The sequence below is a fragment of the Lactuca sativa genome, chromosome 3 (assembly GCF_002870075.4).
Source record: "Lactuca sativa cultivar Salinas chromosome 3, Lsat_Salinas_v11, whole genome shotgun sequence".
Taxonomy (NCBI): domain Eukaryota; kingdom Viridiplantae; phylum Streptophyta; class Magnoliopsida; order Asterales; family Asteraceae; genus Lactuca; species Lactuca sativa.
In genome coordinates this window covers 57,564,529-57,589,575 of record NC_056625.2, presented here as the reverse complement: position 1 = coordinate 57,589,575, position 25,047 = coordinate 57,564,529, and the positions used below count along the sequence as shown (strand labels likewise).

The 25,047-nt window shown below is 36.9% G+C and overlaps 1 protein-coding gene and 1 pseudogene across 1 annotated transcript; both read right to left on the bottom strand.

The window, feature by feature from the left end:
- Positions 1-14,588: 14,588 nt before the first annotated feature.
- Positions 14,589-17,165, bottom strand: LOC111890065 (G-type lectin S-receptor-like serine/threonine-protein kinase At2g19130). Its single transcript, XM_023886223.3, has one exon. The coding sequence runs from the start codon at positions 17,058-17,060 to the stop codon at positions 14,718-14,720; it is 2,343 nt and encodes a 780-aa protein (XP_023741991.1). The 5' UTR covers positions 17,061-17,165; the 3' UTR covers positions 14,589-14,717.
- Positions 17,166-17,603: 438 nt separating this feature from the next.
- On the bottom strand, positions 17,604-24,621 carry LOC111890087 (uncharacterized; annotated as a pseudogene).
- Between the last annotated feature and the right edge of the window lie 426 nt (positions 24,622-25,047).

The following is a 25,047-nucleotide window of genomic DNA, read 5'->3' as shown; positions in this document are numbered from 1 at the left end:
CGATAATGGATATCAACTCATGCATGTGTTTTAGCCTCTTTGATGAAGTTGTAAAGTAAGAACTTGGATTTGGGACCCATTGAGCCATAGAAAAGCTCAAAGATAACAAATTCATGGATTAAGGCATGATTTGGATCAAAATATGAGCATTAGACATTTTGGCTTAAGGGATTAAGACCTTATCTAAGTGGAATGTGGGCAGGATGAGTACGTGGGGCATACCTCCTAGTATGCGGCACGTACTGAGTCAAGTGGGTGTATGTTGAGCATACCAATTGAGTACATAGGGCGTACTCAGTCTGTTGGGCTTTCTTAATGTGTTGACTTTTTGACCTTAGACCATTGACCAGAAGTTGATTAGGGTTGACCATTGGATATTATGGTCATTTTAGGATATTAGGCCCTCTCGGTTAGGCCTATGATGGGGTTTGGGACCAATTTGGATATTTGGGCCTTATTGGGCCTTGTGGTGTCATTTAAGGGATTTAGGCTTATGATGCTATTGGATTGGTCTTTGGAGTTTGGCAAAGTAAGGAAAGGGGTAAAATGGACTTTTACTCTAAAGACTTGGTCATTAGACTAGAATTCGTGTTTGGTCGGGAATCAATTATTGATGGAATATTATCTGATGATGCAGTACGAGGTTTTCTGGTAGCAGCAGTTCGAGTGCTCGATTATCTTGGTTTGAGGTGAGTTTTCCTCACTGTACTTGCAGGTCGAAGGCACCAAGTCCATCCCTTTAGATTCAATATCTTGTTATGCATGCTATTATAGTGTAGTGATCTGTTAGATCGGTATACTAGTATATAGCATGATGATATGCTTAGGGATCTATAGATCTGCCCGATTGTCTATTGATTAGTTATATGTTGGTTATTGGTTGAGGTTTAACTGCTATGTGCGTGAGCCAATAGACCAGGAGCATTCCAACCTGATGGTTGATTGGGCCTAAGGGTATTCCATCCCGAGGGTGACTAGACCTGTTGTATATTGGCATTCCAACCCGATGGATGATTGTGCCTGGGGTATTCTAACCCGATAGTTGATTGGACCCAATATGATTGTATGGTATATGGTGAGATTGGATTGCTTTATGAGTCAATCAATAGGCCTAGGGTATTCCAACCCAATGGTTGATTGGACCTGACATGTTTGGTATTTAACCCGGTGGTTGATTTGACCAAACCGCTTATGATACGATGGTATTCCATCTTGAGGATGACTTGGCCCACCGTAGACATGCCTGGTATTCCAGCCCGAGGCTGATTGAGCCATGCATGATTATTTGAGCATGTTTTTTTGTATATTTAATATGTTTGTGTGGTGGTACTTTCGGGGAACTCACTAAGCTTTGTGCTTACCGTTTCAGTTTATTGTTTCATATGCTTCAGATGGTTGTGGCAAGGCGAAGGAATGACCGTACACAGCCTTGCTTTTACAACTGATTGGATCTTAGGAGACTCTGATTTTAAATCATGTTTTGGAAACAATGGTCTTGTAAACACTTTTATTAGTAAATGGATTGTTTTGAAAATGTAAAATACGTATCCTTGGATGAATCGAGTTGGGGTTTTGAAAGGTCAAAGATTGGATTTTTGTGAAAAATGGATCCTCACGACGTAATGCATGGAGGCTCACGACATGAGGAGGGCCGCATGAAGTTTTCATCCAGGACTGAGCTCACGACATGAGGAGCGCTGCAGCCCAAGCCCATAAAGTTTTAGGATTTCCCATGTATTTAAGCCCCTTATCTTGGTTTTAGGGTTCATTTCTCAGCCTCCACCTCCCCCTAACTCAGAAAATCTAACCCTAATCTATCTTGGTGATTTTGGATCCATTTTAGTGTTTTGGTGGCAAGAAGAAGAAGAAGAAGAAGAAGAAGAAGAAGAATTGGTCATAGATTTTTGGTTTAGCAAGGAGGCTTCATCTTCATCATATTGTGCACATTTTGGACCATTATAAGTATCCAAGATCAAATCTTTATGAGCTCGATTTCTAGATCTAAGTTCTAAGCCCCTCTTGCATGTTTATGTTGGATAACATGCTTAGGAACCATAAAGTTGTCAACTTTTTGGATCAAGGAGTCATTCTCCATGATTTAGTCTTATGGATCTAGAATGTGGTTGTAATTTATGAATCTTGGTTGAGTTTGGGTCCATTTCTTGTCATATTGACCTAAGATGGTTTAGGACATGTTTGGCACATGCATGTCTATCACTTAATCGTTTTTATTAGCCTTTGGATTCCTTGGTAGCTTTCAGAAGAAGTAGGATTAAAGGCTTAATGAATTAAGGACTTAAAAGTTGGGTTTTTAGCCTCAAAATGTTCTCACGACGTGAGACACGAGGTCTCACGACGTCAGAAGCGTTTGGCCCCATTGCTGGTCATCCACTTAGGGCTCACGATGTGAGAAAGGATTCTCACGATGTGAGGGCAACCCCATTGACATTTCCTTGGCTGAGTTAACTATGTCGGGCCATGATGAGTTAGGATCTGATTGAGTGAGCTCTCACAACGTAACCAAGACTGGTCACGACATGAGATGTGGTTTTTGGGCATTTGGGCCTTGTTGGGCTTTAGTTTTCTACATGTGGGCCTTTTTGGTGCTTGGGCCCATTTCGAGCTTTAGGTATCTTTTAGGAAGTTAGGCCTTAGTGGGCTTTTGATGTTATTGGTAAGACTCGGATTTTGGGCCAAGAAAGGAATGGGTAAAATGGACTTTTACCCTGAGTGTTGAACAATCAGACTTGAACCTTAGCTTTGGGGTTGTGGATCAATTATTAATTTGGTGGTATTTGTTGGTGCTCGCACACGGGATTTTCTGAATTGGTAGTCCGAGCTTTTATCTGAGATGTTCGTCAGTTTAAGGTGAGTTTTCCTCACTGTACTTGCGGGTCGAAGGCACCAAGACCGACCATTGGTTTGATGACCTGATATTTACAAATATGCTGATTATGGAATAGATATGTATGATATTGCTAGTTATTGATATGCTAGTCTGGTAGATCGGTCGGACTACCTATGATTTTGTCTGCATGATTATCTACATATATTTTTATTTGTAGACACATTGTGTTGGGTTGAGGTTGTACTACTTCATGTTGTAGCCAAAAAACTCTGGATCATTCCAGATATGAGCTGAGGACCAGGTGGTATGCCAGACTCATGTTGGGGGCTCAGGTGCATTCCAGATACGAGTTGAGGATCGTGTGGTATGCCAGAATCGTACTGAGGGCTTAAGGGTGTTGGAGCATTCCAGATATAAGATGAGGGTCGGGCGGGGCATGTCAGACTCATATTGAGGGATCATGTACATTCAAGATATGATCAGTGGATCGTGTAATATGTTAGGCTCGTATTGAGGGCTTGAGGGTTTTTCAGTCCGATGACTGAATGGGCTCAAGGAGTAAGCCGAACATAAGCTGTGGGCCCCGGGAGCAAGCCAGACTTATGTTGTGGGCTCATGAGCAAGCCAGATATGAGATGTCGGCTCGATAGGCAAACCAGACTTATAATGTGGGCTCAAGGGTAATCCAGTCCCTTAAATGTGGACCTAGTGCTTGCTGTTATTTGAATATGTTAATTGTGCGTGTATTGGTATGTTGAACAATATTATTCATTAACATCAACCCACCTTTCTCATTAATAGAATTAAATATAATTATCTATTTAATATTATTTTTAACAATTGTTATGATTGATTAATTTAAATTTTTACTTATGCGGTTATTTTCTAATTTCAATAATGATGTTCATTTAAAATACAATTTATTTGTTGGTAATGTTATATAATTTATAAATTGATGTTATTATCATTTAAAATTATTGTTCTTTAGTTTTAAAACACTTATTATTATTAATAAGTAAAATAATACTTTTAAGAAACACTTAATATTATTATTAAAATATAAAACATACACTGAATAATAAACTGATAAGATAGACAATTTGTATTTCAAAAGAGAATTGCATGGATAATATGAGATATCCATAATTTTAATAATTTGATGTTATTATTTATAAGTATTGTTCGTTAATTTTAAAACCACTTATTATTATTAATAAACGAAAAAAACTTTTAAAAGACACTTACTATTATAATTAAAATGTTAAACATATACTAAAATATAAAGTGATAAGATAGACAATTTTCATTCTAAAAGAGACTTATATGGATACTATGTATAATATTGCATATCCATAATATTCAATTAATTATTACTTTGAAGCAACACAAACATACAAACGCATATACAATATTTAATTAAATATTATCTATATCACTTTCCAAAACATATGATCGATAACAAGAACCTAATCTCATTTACATTAAAGTTTCAACCACAACATATAATGATTTTCTTAAAAGAACATGTAAACAAAGAAAAATATAAAAAAAGAATTAGTATATAACAAACTTACAAATTAAAAACATTAAAATAATAACATGACTCGAAAAATGATCTAAAGCCCTCAAACCAACACAAAACCTTTAAACTTGTTTTCTTTGTGAATTTTGTATGTGATTTGTATTTGTGTGTCTACTCAAAGAGAATGTCATTTTAATAGTAGACTATCCATTAATTTCTTATTAAACATATTATATAAGTTATAAAACCTTTGAATGGTTAATCTTTATTGAGTGAATTTTGAGTGATATTCATTCAAATAGGAGGTTTCAAATGAATATGGTTTAAGTAAAAATGACCCATTTATAAGTATATAAACTAGATGAACTCCTGCCCATTGCGTAGTGTAGGTTAAAAATATATTGTTAAAATGTTTAAAAATATATGTTTAAAATGGTTATGTTATTGAAATTAACTTTGACATAATATTTTGAACAATATTATTCATTGACATCAACCCACCTTCCTCATTAATAAAATTAAATATAATTATCTATTTAATATTATTTTTAACAATTTTTATGATTGATTAATTTAAATTTTTATTTATGCAATTATTTTCTAATTTCAATAATGTTTTTCATTTAAAATACATATTATTTGTTGTTAATGTTTTGTAATTTATAAATTGATGTTATTATCATTTAAAATTATTGTTCTTTAGTTTTAAGCCACTTATTATTATTAATAAGTTAAAGAAGACTTTTAAGAAATACTTAATATTATTATTAAATATAAACCATACACTGAATAATAAACCGATAAGATAGACAATTTGTATTTCAAAAGAGAGTTGCATGAATAATATAACATATCATGATTTATATAATTTGATTTTATTTTTTATAATTATTATTCATTAATTTTAAAGCTACTTATTATTATTGATAAACGAAACAAAGTTTTAAAAGACACTTATTATTATAATTAAAATGTTAAACATATACTAAAATATAAAATGATAAGATAGACAATTTGTATTTTAAAAGAGACTTACATGGATACTATGGATAATATTGTACATCCATGATTTTTATTAATTATTACTTTGAAGCAACACAGACATACAAAATATATACAATACTTAATTAAATATTATTTATATCACTTTCCATAACATATGATCGATAACATGAATCTTATCTAATTTACATTAAAGTTTCAATCACAACATACAATGCTTGTCTTAAAATAATACTTAAACCAAGAAAAATATAGAAAAAGAATTTGTATATAAGAAACATATAAATTAAAAACTTTAAAATAAAAACATGTCTTGAAAAATGGTCCAAAGCCCTCAAACCAACACAAAACCTTTAAAATTGTTTTCTTTGTGATTTTTGTATAATTGTAACACCCTGACTCTCAGGTGATACTTTTATGGCTTTAATTTTCATAATTTTAAGGTATACTCGACGAGTTGGATGCCCTGACTCGTCGACTAGAAGCGGATTGGGCCACGTGTTTAAGTGACCTACTTGCCGAGTCCAAGATAGGACTCGACGAGTAGGAGCTGGAGGATGAAACCCTAATTTACAGGGTTTTGCACCATATTTAAAGGATCATAAGCCTCCTTTAGCCCCCTTACAACCTCTTGAGAGTCCAGCAAACCCTAATCCATGTGTGTGCTTCATTCTTGTGTGTTTTAAGCTTTGGAAGGTGGATCTTAGTGAGAAGAGCTTGGAGAGCAAGTGGCTAGAAGCAAGGAACGTGTGGGGATCTAATATCTACCTCATTTAGCATCTTTTGGAAGGTATCAAGTTGTTACCTTGATCTAATTTTCTTCTAGATCTCATTTGGTTAAAGACTAGGGCTTTTCTAGCATATTATGAAGCTATTCTTGGGTATGAGCTAAGATTTGAAGTTGTAACTTCAGATCTGAACTCTCTTTGGCCTCTAAGTCCACAAAGCTTCCAGGTTTAGCAAGTATGAACCTCTCTTTAAGTGTAAAACTCCATATCATGCTTGGTTTTGACATTATAAGACTTTAGAGCCTTGCATGCACATAAAGTTTGCAGCTTTACGTGATAAACATGCCTTGGGAAGCTGGATCTGCAATATGGAACCTTAAAATGGCTTAATAAGCATCTGAATGGATAATGAACTGAAGGGACTCGGCGAGTTGCATGATCAACTCGGCGATTCTGATGAAGATTGTCGTGCATAGACTTCTGCATGGACTCGGCGAGTCAGTGGGGTGACTCGGAGAGTCAACTGGGGTTTTCCCGACTTTTGGACACGCATGGACTCGGCGGGTTGCAGGGAAACCTCGACGAGTCGGTGGGGGGATTTCACGACTACTCGAGTTATGGAAGAACTCGACGAGTCAGTGACTGCACTCGACGAGTCGGGTCAAGATGGATTGTTGACCTTGACCGTTGACTTTGACTTTGACCAAGGGTTGACTAATTGACTTCTGGGGCATTTAATGAAAATGGAAATTTACAAGTATGGTTCTATGGTGAATATAGGTAGTGGAGTTTGTGACGGTGATCCGAGAGTTTGAGCTTATCTTTTGAGTTGACAGTTGTGAGGTGAGTTATCCTCACTATACTAAGGGGGTCTAAGGCACCAAGGCCGACCCATTGGATATGATATCCTAGAAGTTTGTTGTATGATGAGTGTGAGTTAGTGTTGCATGTTAGTTGATATGCCAGTTAGGTATATCTGTAGGACTACCTGCAGTATTATGTGATTATCTGTATGTGCATTAGTTGTGTTATATGTCGACATATTATGTGGAATGGGTTGAGGTGATACTACTCCGTGCGGTAACCAACAAACCCGAAAGCATTCCAGATATGAGCTGAGGGAGACTCGTACTCTGGGCTCGATGGCAATCTAGATGTGAGCTGTGGGCCTGGAAGGCAATCCAGACTCACACTGTGGGCTCAGGGGTAATCCTGTCTGTAAAGCTGTGGACCAGTACATGCTGTTATTTATATATGTGTTATGTGCAGTGTATCGGTATTTTAGGGGAACCCACTAAGCTTTTGGGCTTATAGTTTTCAGTTTATTGTTTCAGGTACATCAGGGAATCGCGGCAAGCTAAAGGCGTGATCGTACAACTCCTCATGTTTTGTTTATGTTTATGGAAAAACTCTGATATTATACATTTTGAAAACAAGTTTGTAATGATTTAATGGTTTTGAAATGTTTTTAAAAGTTCAAATTTGACATGATTTTATGGGTGTTACAAGTTGGTATCAGAGCCTTGGTTTGAGTGAATTGGAGGAACATTTGTGTGAATCCAGTCTCAAAAGAAGGAAGGATTTTCAAAATAGTTTTAAAGTGGTTTTCAAAATGAGAAAAGGAGGATGCAGGGTGTACGATCAGCCGGAGCCAATAAGTTGACCCCAAAATAGCATACGGTTATTTGATATTGTGATATGTTAGAACATCATACTAGTACTAAGCTAGGGATCTTCAGGAGTTGCATGATAGAACTGCATGATTAGATGATGCCTACTAGCCTAGGGTTTTCCTTATGTGAGATTGACATCATTACTATAGTTGCTTGTGTATGTATCATGGTTGTACATAATTCAGATCTTATAGCCTAAGAATGTTTGATTTCGTCTTATGTTCTATTCTTGTTGATTAGGGACTTAGGGTAGGATCTGATATTCGAAAGTCTATAGGGTCCAACGTTATGTATGGCTAGCATACACTAGTGTTGTAGGGTTGGTGGAAGTATCATGGATGAGTGAGTTGTGTGAGGCCGGTAGGTTGATGTGAGGCAGTTAGCTTTCCTTTAGGAGTGAGGATTGAGCGATCACCATGTGAATGTATATTATTAGGGTGTTGTGATGATACTTGAGATAAATATGGGTAGGTGTGGAAGGTAGTATGGGCCCGTACTACTAAAAGAACAGGTCCCATACGCGTAGCAAGTAAGTCACAACCCCTAGGGTTTAGTCGGGAGTTGGTTCCCCGTAATTTATGTGGATTATCTGATATATTTTGGTATGTTTTCAGAATGGTGATGACGAGACGCTTTTTAACTTGATCTGAGTCAGGATTAGGATCAAGAGACGTAAGCTAGGAGGGGCCAACATCACCTGAGATTGTGGTGCAGATGGGGATAAATGAGCTAGACGCCAGGATTCGAGAGATCCTACATGATGAGGTTGCCACTTTGTTCTAGGCATATCTTCCAGAGATTTTTGGGTCTATCAAGACCGCCATGGTCGAGTATTTCGACGAGCATTATGCAGCCCTTGCAGAGACAGCTGCCGCTACAGCCGCATCAGCTGTAACAACGCTAGGGGGAGGAGGAGCTAATCGGGGCTTCCAGTACAAAGACTCCGATAACACAAAGCTCCCTAATTTTGATGGGACTCAGGATCCTATTGTAACATCCTAAAATATAAAGAGTAGAGTTGAAGGGCTAAAAGAGTAAATTGGGAAAGAGCGACTCGGCGAGTCCATGGGTGGACTTGGCGAGTAGAGTCGCGACTTGGTCGCGTGTTTAGTAGCTGACTCGGCGAGTCAGTAAGATGGACTCGGCGAGTAGGCGCTGAGTGGAGAAAACCCTAATTCTCGGGGTTGAGCCCTATATAAAGAACATAACATCCATTCCCCCAGCCTCTTTACTCATCCTCAAGTCTAGAAACCCTAACCTTCGTATGTGAGTGGATCAAGTTGCATTTGGGAGCTTGGAGAAGCAATTGTTGAGGAAATCTTGAAGAAGAAGAGGCTTGGAGCAAGGGGCTTTGCTTGGATTCGAGTTCCATTGCAGTTGGGGCATTCTTTTGAGGTAATATCTCGTCCTTGGGCTCATCAGTTTGGGGTTTGTGGGGAGCTTATCTTGGTATGTTTTGGAGTTTGGAAGTTAGATCTGAGGTTGCTACCTCAGATCTGGAGTGGTGATGGTCCTAATGTGCATAAAGTCCCTGTGTTGAGTGTTGGGTGAAGCTATCATGTCCCAAACCTTAGCCCTAATGTGCAAAATGCATAGATCTCTTTGGATTCACATAAAGTTTGCCACTTTACGTGATGGATGCGTTGTAGGAGGCTAGATCTATGTTTTGGATCAATTGCATGGCCTGGAATGCTTCTGTATGGATTCAGGCCGGTGGTGCTTGGCGAGTCACATGGGTGGACTCGACGAGTTGCTTGAAGATGAGCTGGAACTCGACGAGTTGGAAGAACAACTCGGCGAGTAGGTTGAAGATAGCCTTAGACTCGGCGAGTCTGTTCTTGGACTCGGCGAGTCTTGTCGAAGAGTCCCAATATTTTCTGGTTGAGTCGAGAATCGGCGAGTTAAGGGATGACTCGGTGAGTTGTGGGCGAGTGGACTCAGAGTTGTTGGACTCGACGAGTCTTGGGGTGACTCGGCGAGTTAGGTCACGGATTGAGGGAAGTTCTGAGTATGGGGACTCGGCGAGTCATTGGGTTGACTCGGCGAGTAGAGTCAGTCAGGGGTTAACTTTGACCTTGTCCAAAGGTTGACCAGTTGTCTTTCAGGGGTATTTTGGTAATTAAGGGTATTTATTGAGTTGAGTGTGTTGGTGTTCAGTGGAGGAGTTCGTGTCGGAGCTTGGAGCAGCGGGATCTTATCCTTTCAGCCGGCAGTTTCGAGGTGAGTTATCCTCACTATATTAACAGGGTCTAAGGCACCAAGGCCGACCCTTATCGGATTGAGACCCGGGTAGTTGTTGTTATGTTGTTGCTCTGATATGTTTACATCCTGAGAGTTAGGATGATATATGTTAGAGACCTGATTGAGATCGGTATCCTGAGAGATAGGGAGATGCTATGCTAGTGACCTGTTAGGTTGGTATCCTGGTTAGGATGATGATATGTTATGTGATCTGTTTGAGTTGCTTGTTGACTGTGAATTGCTATATGATTGTATGTATATGTGCACATGGTTGTTTGGACTGGAGTTGAGTTGAGGCGGGTCCTGCTTTGTGCTGTAGGCAAAGATACCCAGGGCGGACCGGTTATTCCGAAGGCCCAGCGAGCGGTTCGGATAGGTTGTAGGCCCCAAGAGGGTGGACCAGACGTGCAGAGGCTCGGAGAGTGGACCAGGCAGACTGAAGGCCCGGTGTGGGCGAACCAGTCATATTGTAGACTCAGAGAGTGGACCGGGTGGATTGAAGGCTCGGTGCGAGCGGACCAATCACACTGTAGACTCGAGGTTTATGGCTAGACTCAGAGGGTGGAACAGGTGGACTGTAGGCCGGTGCGGCGGACCAGTCACATAGTAGACCCGAAATGCATGGCTGTTCTGTGATCAGATATGTTGTGGCATGTTATGCGTGTATGGTGTATGTGGTTGGTATTTTGGGGATATCTCACTAAGCTTTCGGGCTTACAGTTGTGGTTTTATGTTTTTCAGGTTCTTCAGGAGACCGTGGCAAGGCGAAGGCGTGATCGTACCGCTCCTCATGATTTTGTAGTAATGTGATTCTGGGAATACGTTAAATGTTTTGTATTGAAAACCTTTTTGTAAAGATTTAATGGAATCGAGCTGTTTTTGAAAAATTTAAAATTGGTTGTATTTTTTGGGTCGTTACACCCATCAAGGATATGAGGTGGGTTTCTGATATGGAGGGGTGCTTCTTTACTTACTCGTGTTCTACTGAACAGAAGGTCAGGTGTGCCCTGAACCTACTGAGGTCCGGGGCCAAGGACTGGTGGAGACTGATGACAGGGTCTTACACTGATGATCAGATAACTACTATTACTTGGGAGCAGTTCAGGGATATGTTCCGCGTTCGCTAAATCCCTTGGGTTCAACGGGAACGTTTGGCTCAGGAGTTTTTGAGTTTGAGACATGACGGGTAGTCGGTGACGAAGATCACCCGCATGTTCACAGAGAGGGCAATGTTCTGCCCAAAGTTTGCTTCCGAGCAGGCTCAAATGACATGTTATCTGAGCATGCTCAAGACCGACATCCGACAATTTGTGTCTACCCAACGTTGTGATACTCTTCTGCATTTATAGGAGGCCGCGAGGCGGCGTGAGTTAGAGATTGACCTAGAGTTGAGGGAGCAGCGGTAGGCCCCAACACAGTTGCAGCTGGTGCCGAAGCGGTCTGAGACCGCTGATTCAGGTCCCGGGATCAGTAGAGCCGCACTTGTGGAAAGTGCGGCAATAGTCATTCTGGGGTTTGTCGAGCTGGTAGTGGGTGCCACAGGTATGGCAAGGAGGGGCATGATGCGAAGGATTTTCACCAGACCGCACCAGTTCCAAGCATGAGGTTATGTTATCACTGTGATTAGGTTGGCTACTTGAAGGCCAACTGTCTGTTGCTTGCCGCTAAGCCGGCACAGGCTTCTGCGCTGGCTACATTGAGGATTTCGGATGTGAGGCTAGTTAAGGCAGAGCCTCTGAAGGCTCAGGGGCGTGCCTTCCAGCTTACAGCCGAGGAGGCCAGGGCGGCACCGGACGTGGTTGTTGGTATGTTTCTATTCTCTATTTCTTTTATTATATTTGTTTTATGCTTATCTGTTGTACCTGTGGTTAGGTAGGTTTTTAGTGAATTCCCGACCTGCATTGGTTTTGTTTGACTTGGGGGCGAGTCATTCATTTGTATCACAAACATTTAGTAGGGAATTTAATATGCCAGTAGGCGAGCTTGAGTGTCCGTTGCGAGTCTTTATCGCCAATGAACACGGGGTTTCTGCTTCTTCGGTCTACCGAGGATGTGAGTTGGAGATCTTTGGGTTAGCCTTCCCGATAGACTTGATTCCAATTCCCATGGGGGAGGTGTGCGAGATTGTGGGGATGGATTGGCTTAGTTGATTCGGTGCCATGGTTGATTGCGATGGTCAGCGGGTGGTAGTTCGAACCCCAAGTGGGGGAGAACTGATTATATATGGCGAGGGCACCAGAGTGGAATCAGGGCTTTGTTCAGCTGTCAGGGCTCGGTAGTATATTAATTGAGTTTGAATACTAACTAAACATAATGTTTTTATATTAATTGATTTGGTTAAAAAATATTATTAAAAATGCTTTAGATTTTTATGTTACAATGTAAAACTTTCCACTTCTACAACCTACAAGTGGTTAGGTTTTCCAAAAATAAATGTTAGTGGGTTGATTTGTAAATTTTAATTTATTCAAGTTAAAATGTAAAAAAAATATTTATTTATATTATTTTTAGTAAATAAAAGTTAAAAAAAATCATTAATAATACTTGATCAGTGAAACCGGAATATATAATTTTACCAATTTAACGTTATACCTTCTTATATTAATAAAATTGAGATAACACATTTATCAATTTTTATCATTATGAATTTAAAAAATAGAGATAATATGTTTGATAATATCAATGATTTTATGTCTATAAAACTAGTTAACAAACTTGACATGAAACCATTACATTTTTTGTTGCTAAACAAATAAATATGTATAAGATCAAATGCTTCAACTAAGAAGACCAGATGTTTGTATTAATAAATCACTTTCATGAATCGTATAGTAAAGTGATATTTTTATCAATACCTAAATACTCCAAACATTGAAAATTTCTTACATAATGTCACATTCAAATTTCTTGGTCACAAAATATTGTCAGTTAACAAAAAATAAACAAATTGGTGAAAGAAATTATATGTTGAAGGAAACTGCTTGTCATCCACTAATCACATACAATTTATCCACCAAAAATAAAGTATCGATGAGATTAATGATTATTTAATCAACTGATTCGGTGGAGAAGAGAGAATTTCTATAGTTTTGATTAAGCAGAAAATGATAGAAATAACTTCTATCTGGTGGAAATCTTAAACTCATTCACTGTTAGTGGTTTACCCCATCACTACCTTCAGTAAAAAGTCGGATGCCCAATAATATTGGTACGAAATATTGAACCTTTAAAATGTATTGTGTAACAGCACCAAGATTAAAATTGCAAAAGTTTTCAGCACAATGTCATTGAGGTGGAAAATCGATTCTGGAAGATATATACCTACATTTGAAGTTGTTTGTCCCTGAACTTTATTGGTTGCCATCGCGAAACATAACTGCATTGGAAATTGTTTTCTCTTTAGCTTGAATGGGAACATATCATCTTTAGACAGACATGGAGGAATCATTGGCAAAATTTATCTATTTGGCATTATCCAGAGGGATATCACGTGTTAATACAAAAATATTAGTAAATCTTGATAAACAATTCAACGACAGTGAAGTCTATACATCAAATGAGTTCATGTATATTTGTAAAGAATTCTAACTTTTCATGTTTTAATTCTTATTGATTTCGTTTCTGCTAACTTAACCCTTATTGATATTGTTTAGATGCAGTAAACTCTTTGTACAAAAACACTAATCGCCTCTAGAAATTAATTTCTTAAAGAAATTATTCGCACCCGTCGTTTTGCGCAGGTAAACGGCTTATATATAGATCCGGTAAGAATTTTTTTTTTGGTAGGAAGGTAAGAAATTTTTTTTCGACTTATTTTTTTGGCGAACAAAATAAATGAATCACTAAATGAATCAATAATAACATGATTCACCAAAAAAAATCCCGAAAAAACATTTCAATGATTCATTTATATGATGATTTTCTTGATATTCACTAAAATTGTCATAAAAGTGAATTTTTTTTCTTGATTTACCTAAAAATGACTCATGAAGGTGTTTTTTCAAAATTTTTTCTTGTGAATCATCTTACTTTTGAATCATCTAATGACTCATTTCATTTTTTTGCTAAGAAAATATGTATATAAATAATTTCTTAACTTCCTATCAAAATTTCCTTTCTTATTTGATGTTGATTATATATATATATATATATATATATATATATATATATATATATATATATATATATATATATATATATATATATATATATATATATATATATATATATTTGATAAGTTGTTGGTAATTTATAATTTTCGATCTCAATATTTAAAATTATATTTGTGATATAAAGTATGGTAAACTTACATGTTATCATGTTATTTTGAATTTATTTAAAAATATATAGTTATTTAATGGTATATGGTACACTTATATTTTTTTAACAATTATGAAATGAATGATAATTTTGTTACTTGTTACTTTTAAATATGGGTAAAAAGGTCAATTACTTGAACTCAGACCGGTAAAAAACAATCAGCAACACTTCATCAATTAGATATCATTATCAATTGAATGCACTTTATAAATTCAATACTTAATACAAATAAAAAAGAAACGGGGCCTTAGTAATTCAATGGTTAAGCCACCATTTATTTGTTGCATTTTTATAATAACGATAATTTATTTGCAACAAAAAAGTCGACTACTTGTTTATTTTATAACGATCTTATTTCTAATGTGAGTGACTACAATGTCACACTACAAATAATTATACTGGCAGATTTGGGGTATTGGAGGCATGTCCACATCCAAAACACCTTCAAGAATACGTTCCACTAGACTCATGGTAGGCCTTCTCTCTTCCTCATCTTGGATGCACCAACACGCAACTTTGCATATTTTTGTCACTTGTTCAACACAAGCTTCCCTGTTTAACCTACTGTCTAGTACGCTAAGGATATCAGTTCCATCCATAAGAACATTTGCAACCAAACCAGGGAAGTATTTACTCCTTGAATCTTCAGATGCTTCTGCATTTCTTTTACCATGAAGTAATTCAAAAAGCACCATTCCATAGCTATAAACATCTGCTTTGGCTGTGACAGCAACCCCCGATAACCATTCTGGTGCTAGATACCCTATTGTCCCCCTTGTACTTGTCAAAACCCTACTAAAGTCTCGACCAACAAGTTTTGCCAGACCAAAATCTGCAACTTTAGGACAGAATTCGGAATCTAAAAGAATGTTTTCTGGCTTTATGTCACAGTGAATGATACAGTCTCTGCACTTCTCATGAAGATAAACCAATCCTCTTGCAATTCCAAGTGCAATCTGATACCTTGTTTCCCAGTTTAAAACTTGTTTTCCATGGAAAAGATGGGTGTCCAGAGAACCATTTGCCATGTAATCATAGACCAACAGCTTATTGTTACCTTGAGCACAAAACCCACGAAGGCGTACAAGATTAACGTGTTGGATAGTGCCGATTGTGCTGACTTCACTCCTGAACTGCTTCTCTCCTTGACTGATGCTTTCAAGCTTTTTCACTGCTATAATAGATGAATCATGCAGTACCCCCTTGAAAACAGAGCCAAAACCACCTCCTCCTAATTTGTCTGAGAAATTTTTGGTGGCAATTTGTAAATCTTTGTAGACAAATGACACCAATGATCCCTCCATTCTCGTCTTACGCACCGATAATGATATCCTCTTTTTATTATAAATTAAAAGCACAATTAGACCCGAGAGAAAAACCACACCTCCTACAAACCCAACAACAGCACCCACGGTGACCCAATTAGTCTTTTTATGATGTGGAAGATCTTTAGAAGCGACTTTGACAAAGATTGTTTTCCCACTATCATTATCTTCCGAGAGGTTCAGGAGATCTCCATCCCAAACCGAACACTCATTATCAACAAAAAAGTATGCATTACATGAGCAACTGTTCAAACAGGTTGTACTACATTCTCCAGCACTCCCAACTGCCATGGATTTATTTGGAGGCAAACTCTTGACTGTAACCTTGAGAAAATCAGCCTTTTCCATGTTTCTCCCACACTGTAAATCGGTTTTTCGTACACATCCACCTGAAAAATCACTCTGATTCCAATCAGTCTCAGATCTAGGCTTGAAGCCAGTCAAGCAACTACAGAAAGGTAATCCTGATTGGCTGCAACTTCCAAAAGCCCCACACAAAGCATAGACCTCACACTGCGTTCTAGGTTGAGACCAAAATAAATTCCACTCTTTGGTAGCTTCCAACCATGTTAGTTGCTGAACTTGACCAGAAACATCCATTATATTTCTAGATATAATGGAAGGATTATACAAAGAAGAAGTGAAGTAACTCTCATTCTCATTCGTATGGTAGCTGAAATTGTAAATATAATTCAACCTCATTTCAGGTAATAAGTCAAATGTTTTCCCATTCCATGCACCAGTTATCCAATATTGGTGGGAGCCATTCCACTTGATTACATACTCATTACTAGACGGTTGAAGCTCGAAAGAGAAGAGTCCTACACCAGGATCGTCTTTGCTTCTCCATGATGTAAGAACCTGGTTCTTTTTTGTTCTATTATCATAACCAAATTTAGCACCAGGCAACCATGTATGAGTTGGGTGGTCAAAACTTTGCCAAATAGGTTCAACTGAATTTGAACCGTAGTCTCTCAAAACTAAGTTTCCGTCATCAAGAATAACAACTGTGGCGGGCTTCAAAGTGGTGGTGGTGGTGGTTGTGACATTTGTTGACCAAATCTTGGACTTGGACTCATTCAAGAGCACCAAATTACCATCAATGATTTTTAATTCTGAACGGAATCTATCAGAGATGGGTGTTTCTCTGTTCGCCACCCAAACTATGGTGGGAGGATTGGAAGAGACCTTCTTATACCAGATGCCTATGTAATACTTAGAAGAGTTACCTGCTTTGAAAAAACCAAGTTCAAATTGTTCGCCTTCAGATATGATTGTATGGTCTCCAGACAGAGACTGGTTTGCAGAGATGGTGTTGGCTCCAGATGAGATGGTGATGGATAAAGTGAAATACAGGAGGACCACAAACCTCACTATACTTTTTTCTTTGAAGAAGCACATGACTTGTAAAAAATTTGGAAAGTGAGATATATATAGATATATAGAGAATCAGAGATGACAGGTATTGTATCATATGCAGAAACAAAGCACCAGGATTGGATTTTATACAACTCACATTTGAGCCCTGAGGTGAAGTTCTTAATTGGTTTCTAGTCAACAAAAATAGTAGTCTAACTTGCTAAACCCACTTGGAATAATAACTGTACAAGTCAGTCAATATAATTTATAATACTTCTCCATTCCAATTCCTTTCATATGTTTGACAAGTCATATCCAACAGTATAAATACAAGCTTAAATTTTCTACTTGGTGGGACTTGACATCTTTGTCATCTCCATCAGTTCCAACCAAACTTATACCATGTCTCATTTTTCCCTTTGAAGAAACCATGAACCTCACCATCAATGCTAAAAGAGAAAGATGTCGATGTAACACACATCACAAACCACCAGATCATAACCGACATGGATGCCAAAAAGGACCGAAGAAAAGCCCAATCAACCATGTCATAAACTCATGTAGAAGGATCCAACCATTCCATTTCTAAGAACGTAAATAAATGCTCAAAATTTTTTAAATCCAAATATAACCATTTTTTTTATTTCCATACGACTTTTTCCAAGTTGCACATATACAGTACAGATTTACAGTCACTAACCTATTTAAGCACAAACAGTACATAGTTCAATCATCACAATACTCTTCATTACTTAACTTCACACCACATTTAAACCTTCTTAACAAACTGACCCTACTTTTACAAAAGCTTGAATGATACTGTTTGATCCTTTTTCTCTTTAATTTTTCATCAGACTTACATCTGCCTTCAACTCTTTCGCTGTCTACCTCAACCATATATTTTTCATATAAACTCGATGTTCCATAGATGTGGGGAAGATGGTAACAAGGATCAACATAAGAAGATGATGAAGACACAATACCTTTCATGTGAGTTGGGCATATGAACTTAACAAACTCCACTATCTCTGTGAAGCATGAGTGATCAGAATACGCAACTGTGTACATGTACTCATGCTGTTTTTCAATTTTATTTCTATATCTGTTTCCTGTATCCAAATCAAGAAAGAGTGATCCCATTGACTCTACTGTCTTCATAGAGGAAAGACCACAAGACGATTTGTTTTTCTTCAGTGCCCATGGAAGGCCAGATGGCATGATGCCAATCGTGGGACGCATGGTATTCAGTCCTTCTAGGACTTCAATGGTAAAACTGTAACGAGGGACAGCTCGTATTCTTGTTAAAGTGGTTTTGGTTGTAAAGTTGTCATGTAATCCTAGAATATGCATTGTCTGTAATCGCTCTGGCCACTGTTGGGATAATCGGTTTGAATCAAATAGGGATTTTTAGTTCAAATGGTAAAATAGCAAAGTTTATTTTTTATTAAGGTACGTACCTTTCTTTTATTATTCCAGAATAAGTTTATTAAGTCAATAATATTTAGACTCCAAGCAATCTTCTCATTCCCTTGTTTTTTAGATTTTGTTGCTAATTCTCTGTTTCATTTCTTTCTTATTTTCCGTTATCTACTTGTTGTTACCTTAGTGCATAAGGTACCCAGTGTGAAGAAGTTTATTCAACAGCCACACCCAAATCTGCATAAGATGCATGCACTCAATTTGATCCTGATCCTAACATATGTTGTTGACATGATAAGGAAACTATATGATTAATAGTGAATATTACCTTTAGTTTCAGCGTGTTTGAGATGTAGAATAATAAATCCTCTTTCCCTAATGAGTCTGCCAATGATGGTGTCATGCTCAGGATAAGAGTTGATGATATTCACCACCTGCAGATATAAGATTTTTCAATTAGATTATGGTCCTAAAAAGCATCCTATATTATAATTTGAAATTAAATACAATAACATATATTAACTCAAATAAGGATCAAAATTGTAAGAGAAAACTTTTTGGAACCAAAACTGCAAGAAATCAGATAAACTCAGGGACAATTTTTGTAATTTACTCTAATAATAATAACAGAAGTACAAAACACATCACCTGTTGAGCAGCAACTTCCCGAGATGGAAATGAATATGATGGGTTGCAGTAAGTGTCATCTATGTAAAGTGTATCCACTTTATGATTGTTGAGAGCACTAAGAAGCATGTTCTTTCCCATCTCTGTAATTTTACTTGTTACTTCCCAACGAAAATCACCAGTGTAAAGCATTTTCCCAAAATCACCTCCAAATAGATAAATAACTGCACCCACCACATACAAAAATAATAAATAGAAACTAACAGACATTACATTATATATTTAAAATCTGGGACAAGAACAAGGTAAAAAAGCAAACTTTAGGCTGAAAAGAAATTGGTAAATTAGTTTCTGCAGCAACAGGACTTTTAAATACAAATGTTCCATATCAATCTATACGAGAAACTCAAGAACTCCCATCAGTTACATATTTGATATATGAAGGGAGATAATGAGGGAAAGGATAAAGTGGCTAAATTTATGGATTCAAGTATGGGTGTTTGAAGCCTATCCAAACAAAACTTCAATTTATCAGCAAGCAGAACTATTCAATTTATCTGTCAAAGAAACCTCAAATGAAAATAGTCTGAAAGTTCAGGCATATTAAAGAAGCACTTTAAGAGGAAGAAAATGGAATTCAAAATCAGTTATACTTCAACTACTAAGGGCGTGTTTGGCAAAAATAGCTGGTAACGGATAAATTGTAGCGGGTAGCTTGTAGCTTGTAACGTTTTATTAAATACTACGTGAAGTAGCATTTGGATTTGGAGTGTTTTGTTTAAACTAAACGCTAGAATCTTGCAGTGCCAAATGAGGCTTTCTGTTCGGAGCGTTTTGTCAAACGCTAGAAGCTAGAAGCTCTCAAACACTCCGTCTCGAACACGCCCTAAATCTTCCTCCCTAAACTAAATGATCCAGACTCCCAAAATGCATTATGATCCATTCGGTTGCATAGTTCACCACTAATAAGTTTTAACGGGAATTCACTAAGTGGCTTCAAGTATAAACTACAAAATAATCATGCATTCATTTAATAGCAAACAAAATTTATTTAGAAATCGAAATTAAACAAGTTATTAGAAATGAACTATATAATTAAAATCCAAAACAGGCTTACCAGGGCAATGATTGGCATAATGGCTAGAACTTCAACCCTAGTTTCCAAGCGAGACCACAAGGAAACCAAAGATAACGAGTACCATTGTTCAATTAAGAGAACTCGTAGCAATGAGAGGTCGAAACCGGGGAATTTAAGATTGAAAAGCTTAACAGTAATGGGAGAGCAGAATAGTGGACATTTCTTCCATCAAGACGACAAACCAACGGAATGATCGACGTGAAGGTTTTTTTTATCAAACCTTTTAACATTTAAATTACGATTTTAGTTATCATAGTACAATGAATGAGAAGGAAAATGCACTACTAGAAAAACAGCCTTTTACGACGCTCATTGCGCGTCGTAAAAGGCTCAGACGACGCGCAAATGCGCGTCAAGGAAGGCCCTGTCATAAAGAGAGATGACGCGCTTTTGCACTTCGTCTATAGACGATGCGCATTTACGACGCTCATTTATGACACGCATTTACGACGCGCGTTTACGACACACAATGCGCATCAAGAAAGGCCCTGTCATAAAGGAAGACATCACGCATTCGCGTGTCGTAACCTTACGACGCGCGTGTTAATGACACACAATATGTATCAAGAAAGCCCCCGTCGAGATAGGCCATGTCATAAATGAAGATGACACACATTTTTACGTATCGTAATTTTAAATTTTTTTAAAAAAAATATTTATTGATTTACTTATTTTCATATTAAATTTGCATTTCATGTCTCATAATGGAAAATAAAATACCATATACAAATAATACAATGCATTGCACAAATTAATGTTATACAAATAATCATTCTAATAGTAGACAAATGTAATACATCAAATGTGAAAAAGATGAAAGTCATTAACTAATAATAGTTGAACTACAAGAACTTGTTGCCCACCTTCACAACATCCGAGCTACTTTGCTTGACATTATGCACATAAACAAGACCTACACATGGCAAATCGGTAACTTAACATGCAATACAATAAAAGAATATGTTTAAAAATTTTCTATTGTTTTGAACACCTACATGATCAGTAAGCTTTTTTATACTCGGTAACTTAACATGCAATACAATAAAGAAATATGTTTAAAAAATGCGTATAAATATCAAAAAACAAGATAGGAGCCAATCATTCTATGACACAAGGAAAAATATCTCTAGAGAACTATGAAAAAAATATGAAACAAATGAATGAAAGTGCATTGCTATTTCTTTAATTCTTACTGCATAGAGTAAGACTTGGCCATCATCCATAGTTTTGAAGGACATTGATGTCTCGCTATGTTGCACATACTAAAAATAAAAAAGAACAAAACTAAGTGACATATGGACTTATCTAGCTTGCTGAAATAGACATACAAAAGATTTTGCTGTACCAGCTTGCTGAAAATAGACATACAAAAGATATCAGGAAAAGACCAAAATGCCCTTGTGTGAAAAGTAGCTGGAAAATAAAATTGGTAATTTTTTTAATCAGCCTAACAAGAATTAAGGCAACTGCTATGCAAGATCTAACACGACAGAGAAGTTACTTACCAGAATTTCATGATATACAAATGTACGAAGAGCCTCCCCTGTCACAGCCTTAATCTCAAGCCTGAAGTACTTGACTGAATCCAGATAAGAAAGATAAACACGCCGATGGTTTGGCTGCGGACACTCTACTCCGAATTCTTGAACATACATACCAAAAAGACACACTTCTACACCTTTAATTTTCTGAAACAATAGAACTACCAAAAACAACAAAGCCTAGTTTAGGGATTCACATACCAAAACCACAAGATAGTGCCATCGCATATAACTGGGTAGATTTTTTAGAGTATAATATATTGTATAGGAAGAAATGTAGGGAAAGATGCTATAATAAACAAATCAATGAAAGTAGTACGGTTGAAATACCTTAGACTTATACCCAAACTCCACAGGGTAATTTTCCTCTTGAAAGATCTCAAGAAATTGTTTCTTGACTTCCAATTTCTTGTCCACAGAAGAGACCACTCTGACAACAAGTTCTTCTGCTCCAGGAACCTGATAATAAAGAAAATGTAAGATACATACTTTATTGTTCATTCACAATGTATGTTATGGAGTTGTCTTTTCTTTTTTTGGGGGGATTATAACATCACCTCATCATAAGTTTTCCCATAGAACCTTGCGTGCTCAAGTCTCTCCTGCTTCAGTTTTCCAAACAACCTGCTCTCTATGTGATCACTGAGTATGGTTCGAGGTAAATCTTTTGCTCCAAGTACAACACTCTGTGGTAGAGGCATCCGCTCTCCTCTTTCAACTTCTTCCATATAACAATTTGGACAAGTATAGGCGGGGGTTCAAAATTCAGCTTTTCAACTGCACATAGTTGACACGAGTTCTCACTCATCGAGTGTTCCAGAGCTTGATTCTTTTCTACTTTTGCTTTGCTCTGTATAAAATGAGAGATTCAAAAACAAACAAAAAACAAAACACACATCCATAAAGTAAAATGCAGATTCTGACCTGGCCAACCCACTACCTGAGACCTGTTATATGTTCACGAACCTGCTCTGATGTAAACAACTCTATCATTGATACTGCCTTTACTTTTGGCTTCACGGACTTGATTCCAGTAGATGGTTCTGCAGGAAGTGATGTACTTTAAACATATAATATTATAATACATGTCAAGCTTTATATTCATAATAATTAATTAGTTATAAACATATAATAGATTAAATAAAACACCTGAATATATGTTCTACAGTTTCTTGATTGAATTGAGCAAGTGACTCATATACATGATGCCCACTTGAAATTCCAAGAATACCCTTAATTTCTTCAAACCAAGGGGGTTGATAGGCCTCATCCAAACACAATGTTCATTTAGCTTTCTATAACAATGGTGGTGCCTCCATAAACAAATGCAAATACAACAATTTGTTATGTTAATGTCACATTTTGGAAATAAATAATGTTTGAACTAAAAAATGCTGACTGTTAGGTAGATATACTCACCATATCAAGATCCAAGCATTTCATAAAGACCAACTATATCCTCATGAATAACAATGTTAATGTTGGGATCCACAGACACAATATCACCTTGTTCATAGCAAGCCAATGAGTTCATTCAAGCCAACAGGTTACAAATAAAAAATCATAAGTGCATACGGAAAATGTAAAGCATGCAATTATATATTGTTGATCTAAAGATGTAAAGTGGAATACTTTCTTTACCTCTCATGAGGAGAAGAGCAGCTATAATTGCAATTCCAGCAGATAAAGTTGGGTGCTCTCTATTGTGAGTTGATATGTTAAGACACAAAAGTATGAGAGAAAACTAATCCAAGAAATATCAACTTATCAAGCCTCTAAAATATGGCATCACTGTTGATTTTTTATCATGAAATAAATGTTTGGTAGTTGTAAAAAAGAAAAATTCACCTTTGATCTTACTGAACACCAAATCTTCATAACTCCTATACTATGCTGTGTATTGAACTACATAATCCTGGAAATGAACATGAAAAGTAAGACTTGCCAGTGTCTTATAAGAAATTAAGGTGGGATTTTAACTGATGATCACATAGAACAAACTAGAAGGGTAATAAAGTTAACAATCAGATTGCATGAATGAAGGAGAAATAACTAATTTGGCTCCAACTTATGCTGCATAAAACTTATATTCTTGAGAAGAATTGTCAGTGGCTTATGTTAAATTCATATTCTAGGGGGATAATTCTGATAATCTAGTTGATTATTTAAGTAGTATGCTGAAAAGAGCTTCTAATGTGCACCATCTTCTTAACCTACCCGAAATATAAGCATGTATACACAAACTTGAATCACGGTTGATCATTTATGTATCAATTTGTCTCTTGTTTACATTAAGCTAAGTTTCATACTAAAAACAATAGAATCTCAATGACAAGCAATCATCCCATAGATGAAAAAGCCACCTGAAATAGCATGCAAAGAGATACAGATACACATTAACGCATACGAACAGCTAGACTATATATCAAAATACCAAATTTAAATTATCCTACTAGTCCTTAATAAAATCCATCATAGAATGCACACATATAAACATTCATCGTATATACGGAAGCCCTAACTATAAGGAAAGCTGCACAAGAAATGAAACGCACCCGAACATGAGACATAGATATTGATAGAGTACCTTAAGAGTTCGAATATGAGTGGACGAATTCTGCTGCAGCGACCGGGCAAAGCGAACGGCGGAATCGGCAGATTCCTGAACCATACGAGGTAGATCCTCGTAAATGTAGGAATGCCATGGCTTTTCTTGCTGTTGATTCTCCACTGTCTCGTCTGCTGTATTGGACGGTGAATTAGCGGCAACGTCGCCGATCATGTTCTCCTTGCTCCTCCATTTCTCGATCTCCCAATTTGTTTCAGTTGATTCTTTCTTCCACTTTTGCCCTTTTCTTCTCAGCCTACCCAATCCCATCTTCTCCCCAAATCACTCCAAACCCTAATCCCTAATTCACTAAATCAACAGTGGGATTAATTTTGTATTTACGGGAAGATAGAGAGGAAGATTAATACGAAAGTAAAATAAGCGCACCGTTGGGCCCCATTTCATCTGTTTGTATTTGTGGTTCACCATCTTCAGATATGAATCCCATTTCATCTGTTGTTGTCATAGTAACAAATCATTAAAAACATCAAAAAAGATATATGAAATATTAGAAAACCAATCGGATTCTTCTAGAATTAGGGTTCTAATATTCTGATCATAGGAAAACAGTTCATCAATTTGACCAGATCAAGGTAGCCTCAATTTCGTGCTTCATATTTCATAAACCATATCAGTAAGAAGAAATTGATAATATTCAATTAAAAATGAAACAAGAACCAAAAAAAGTTAAAAACA

Bases quoted from the DNA above. Each gene is read 5' to 3' on its own strand.
- LOC111890065 (XM_023886223.3), bottom strand. From the start codon at position 17,060: ATGTGCTTCTTCAAAGAAAAAAGTATAGTGAGGTTTGTGGTCCTCCTG.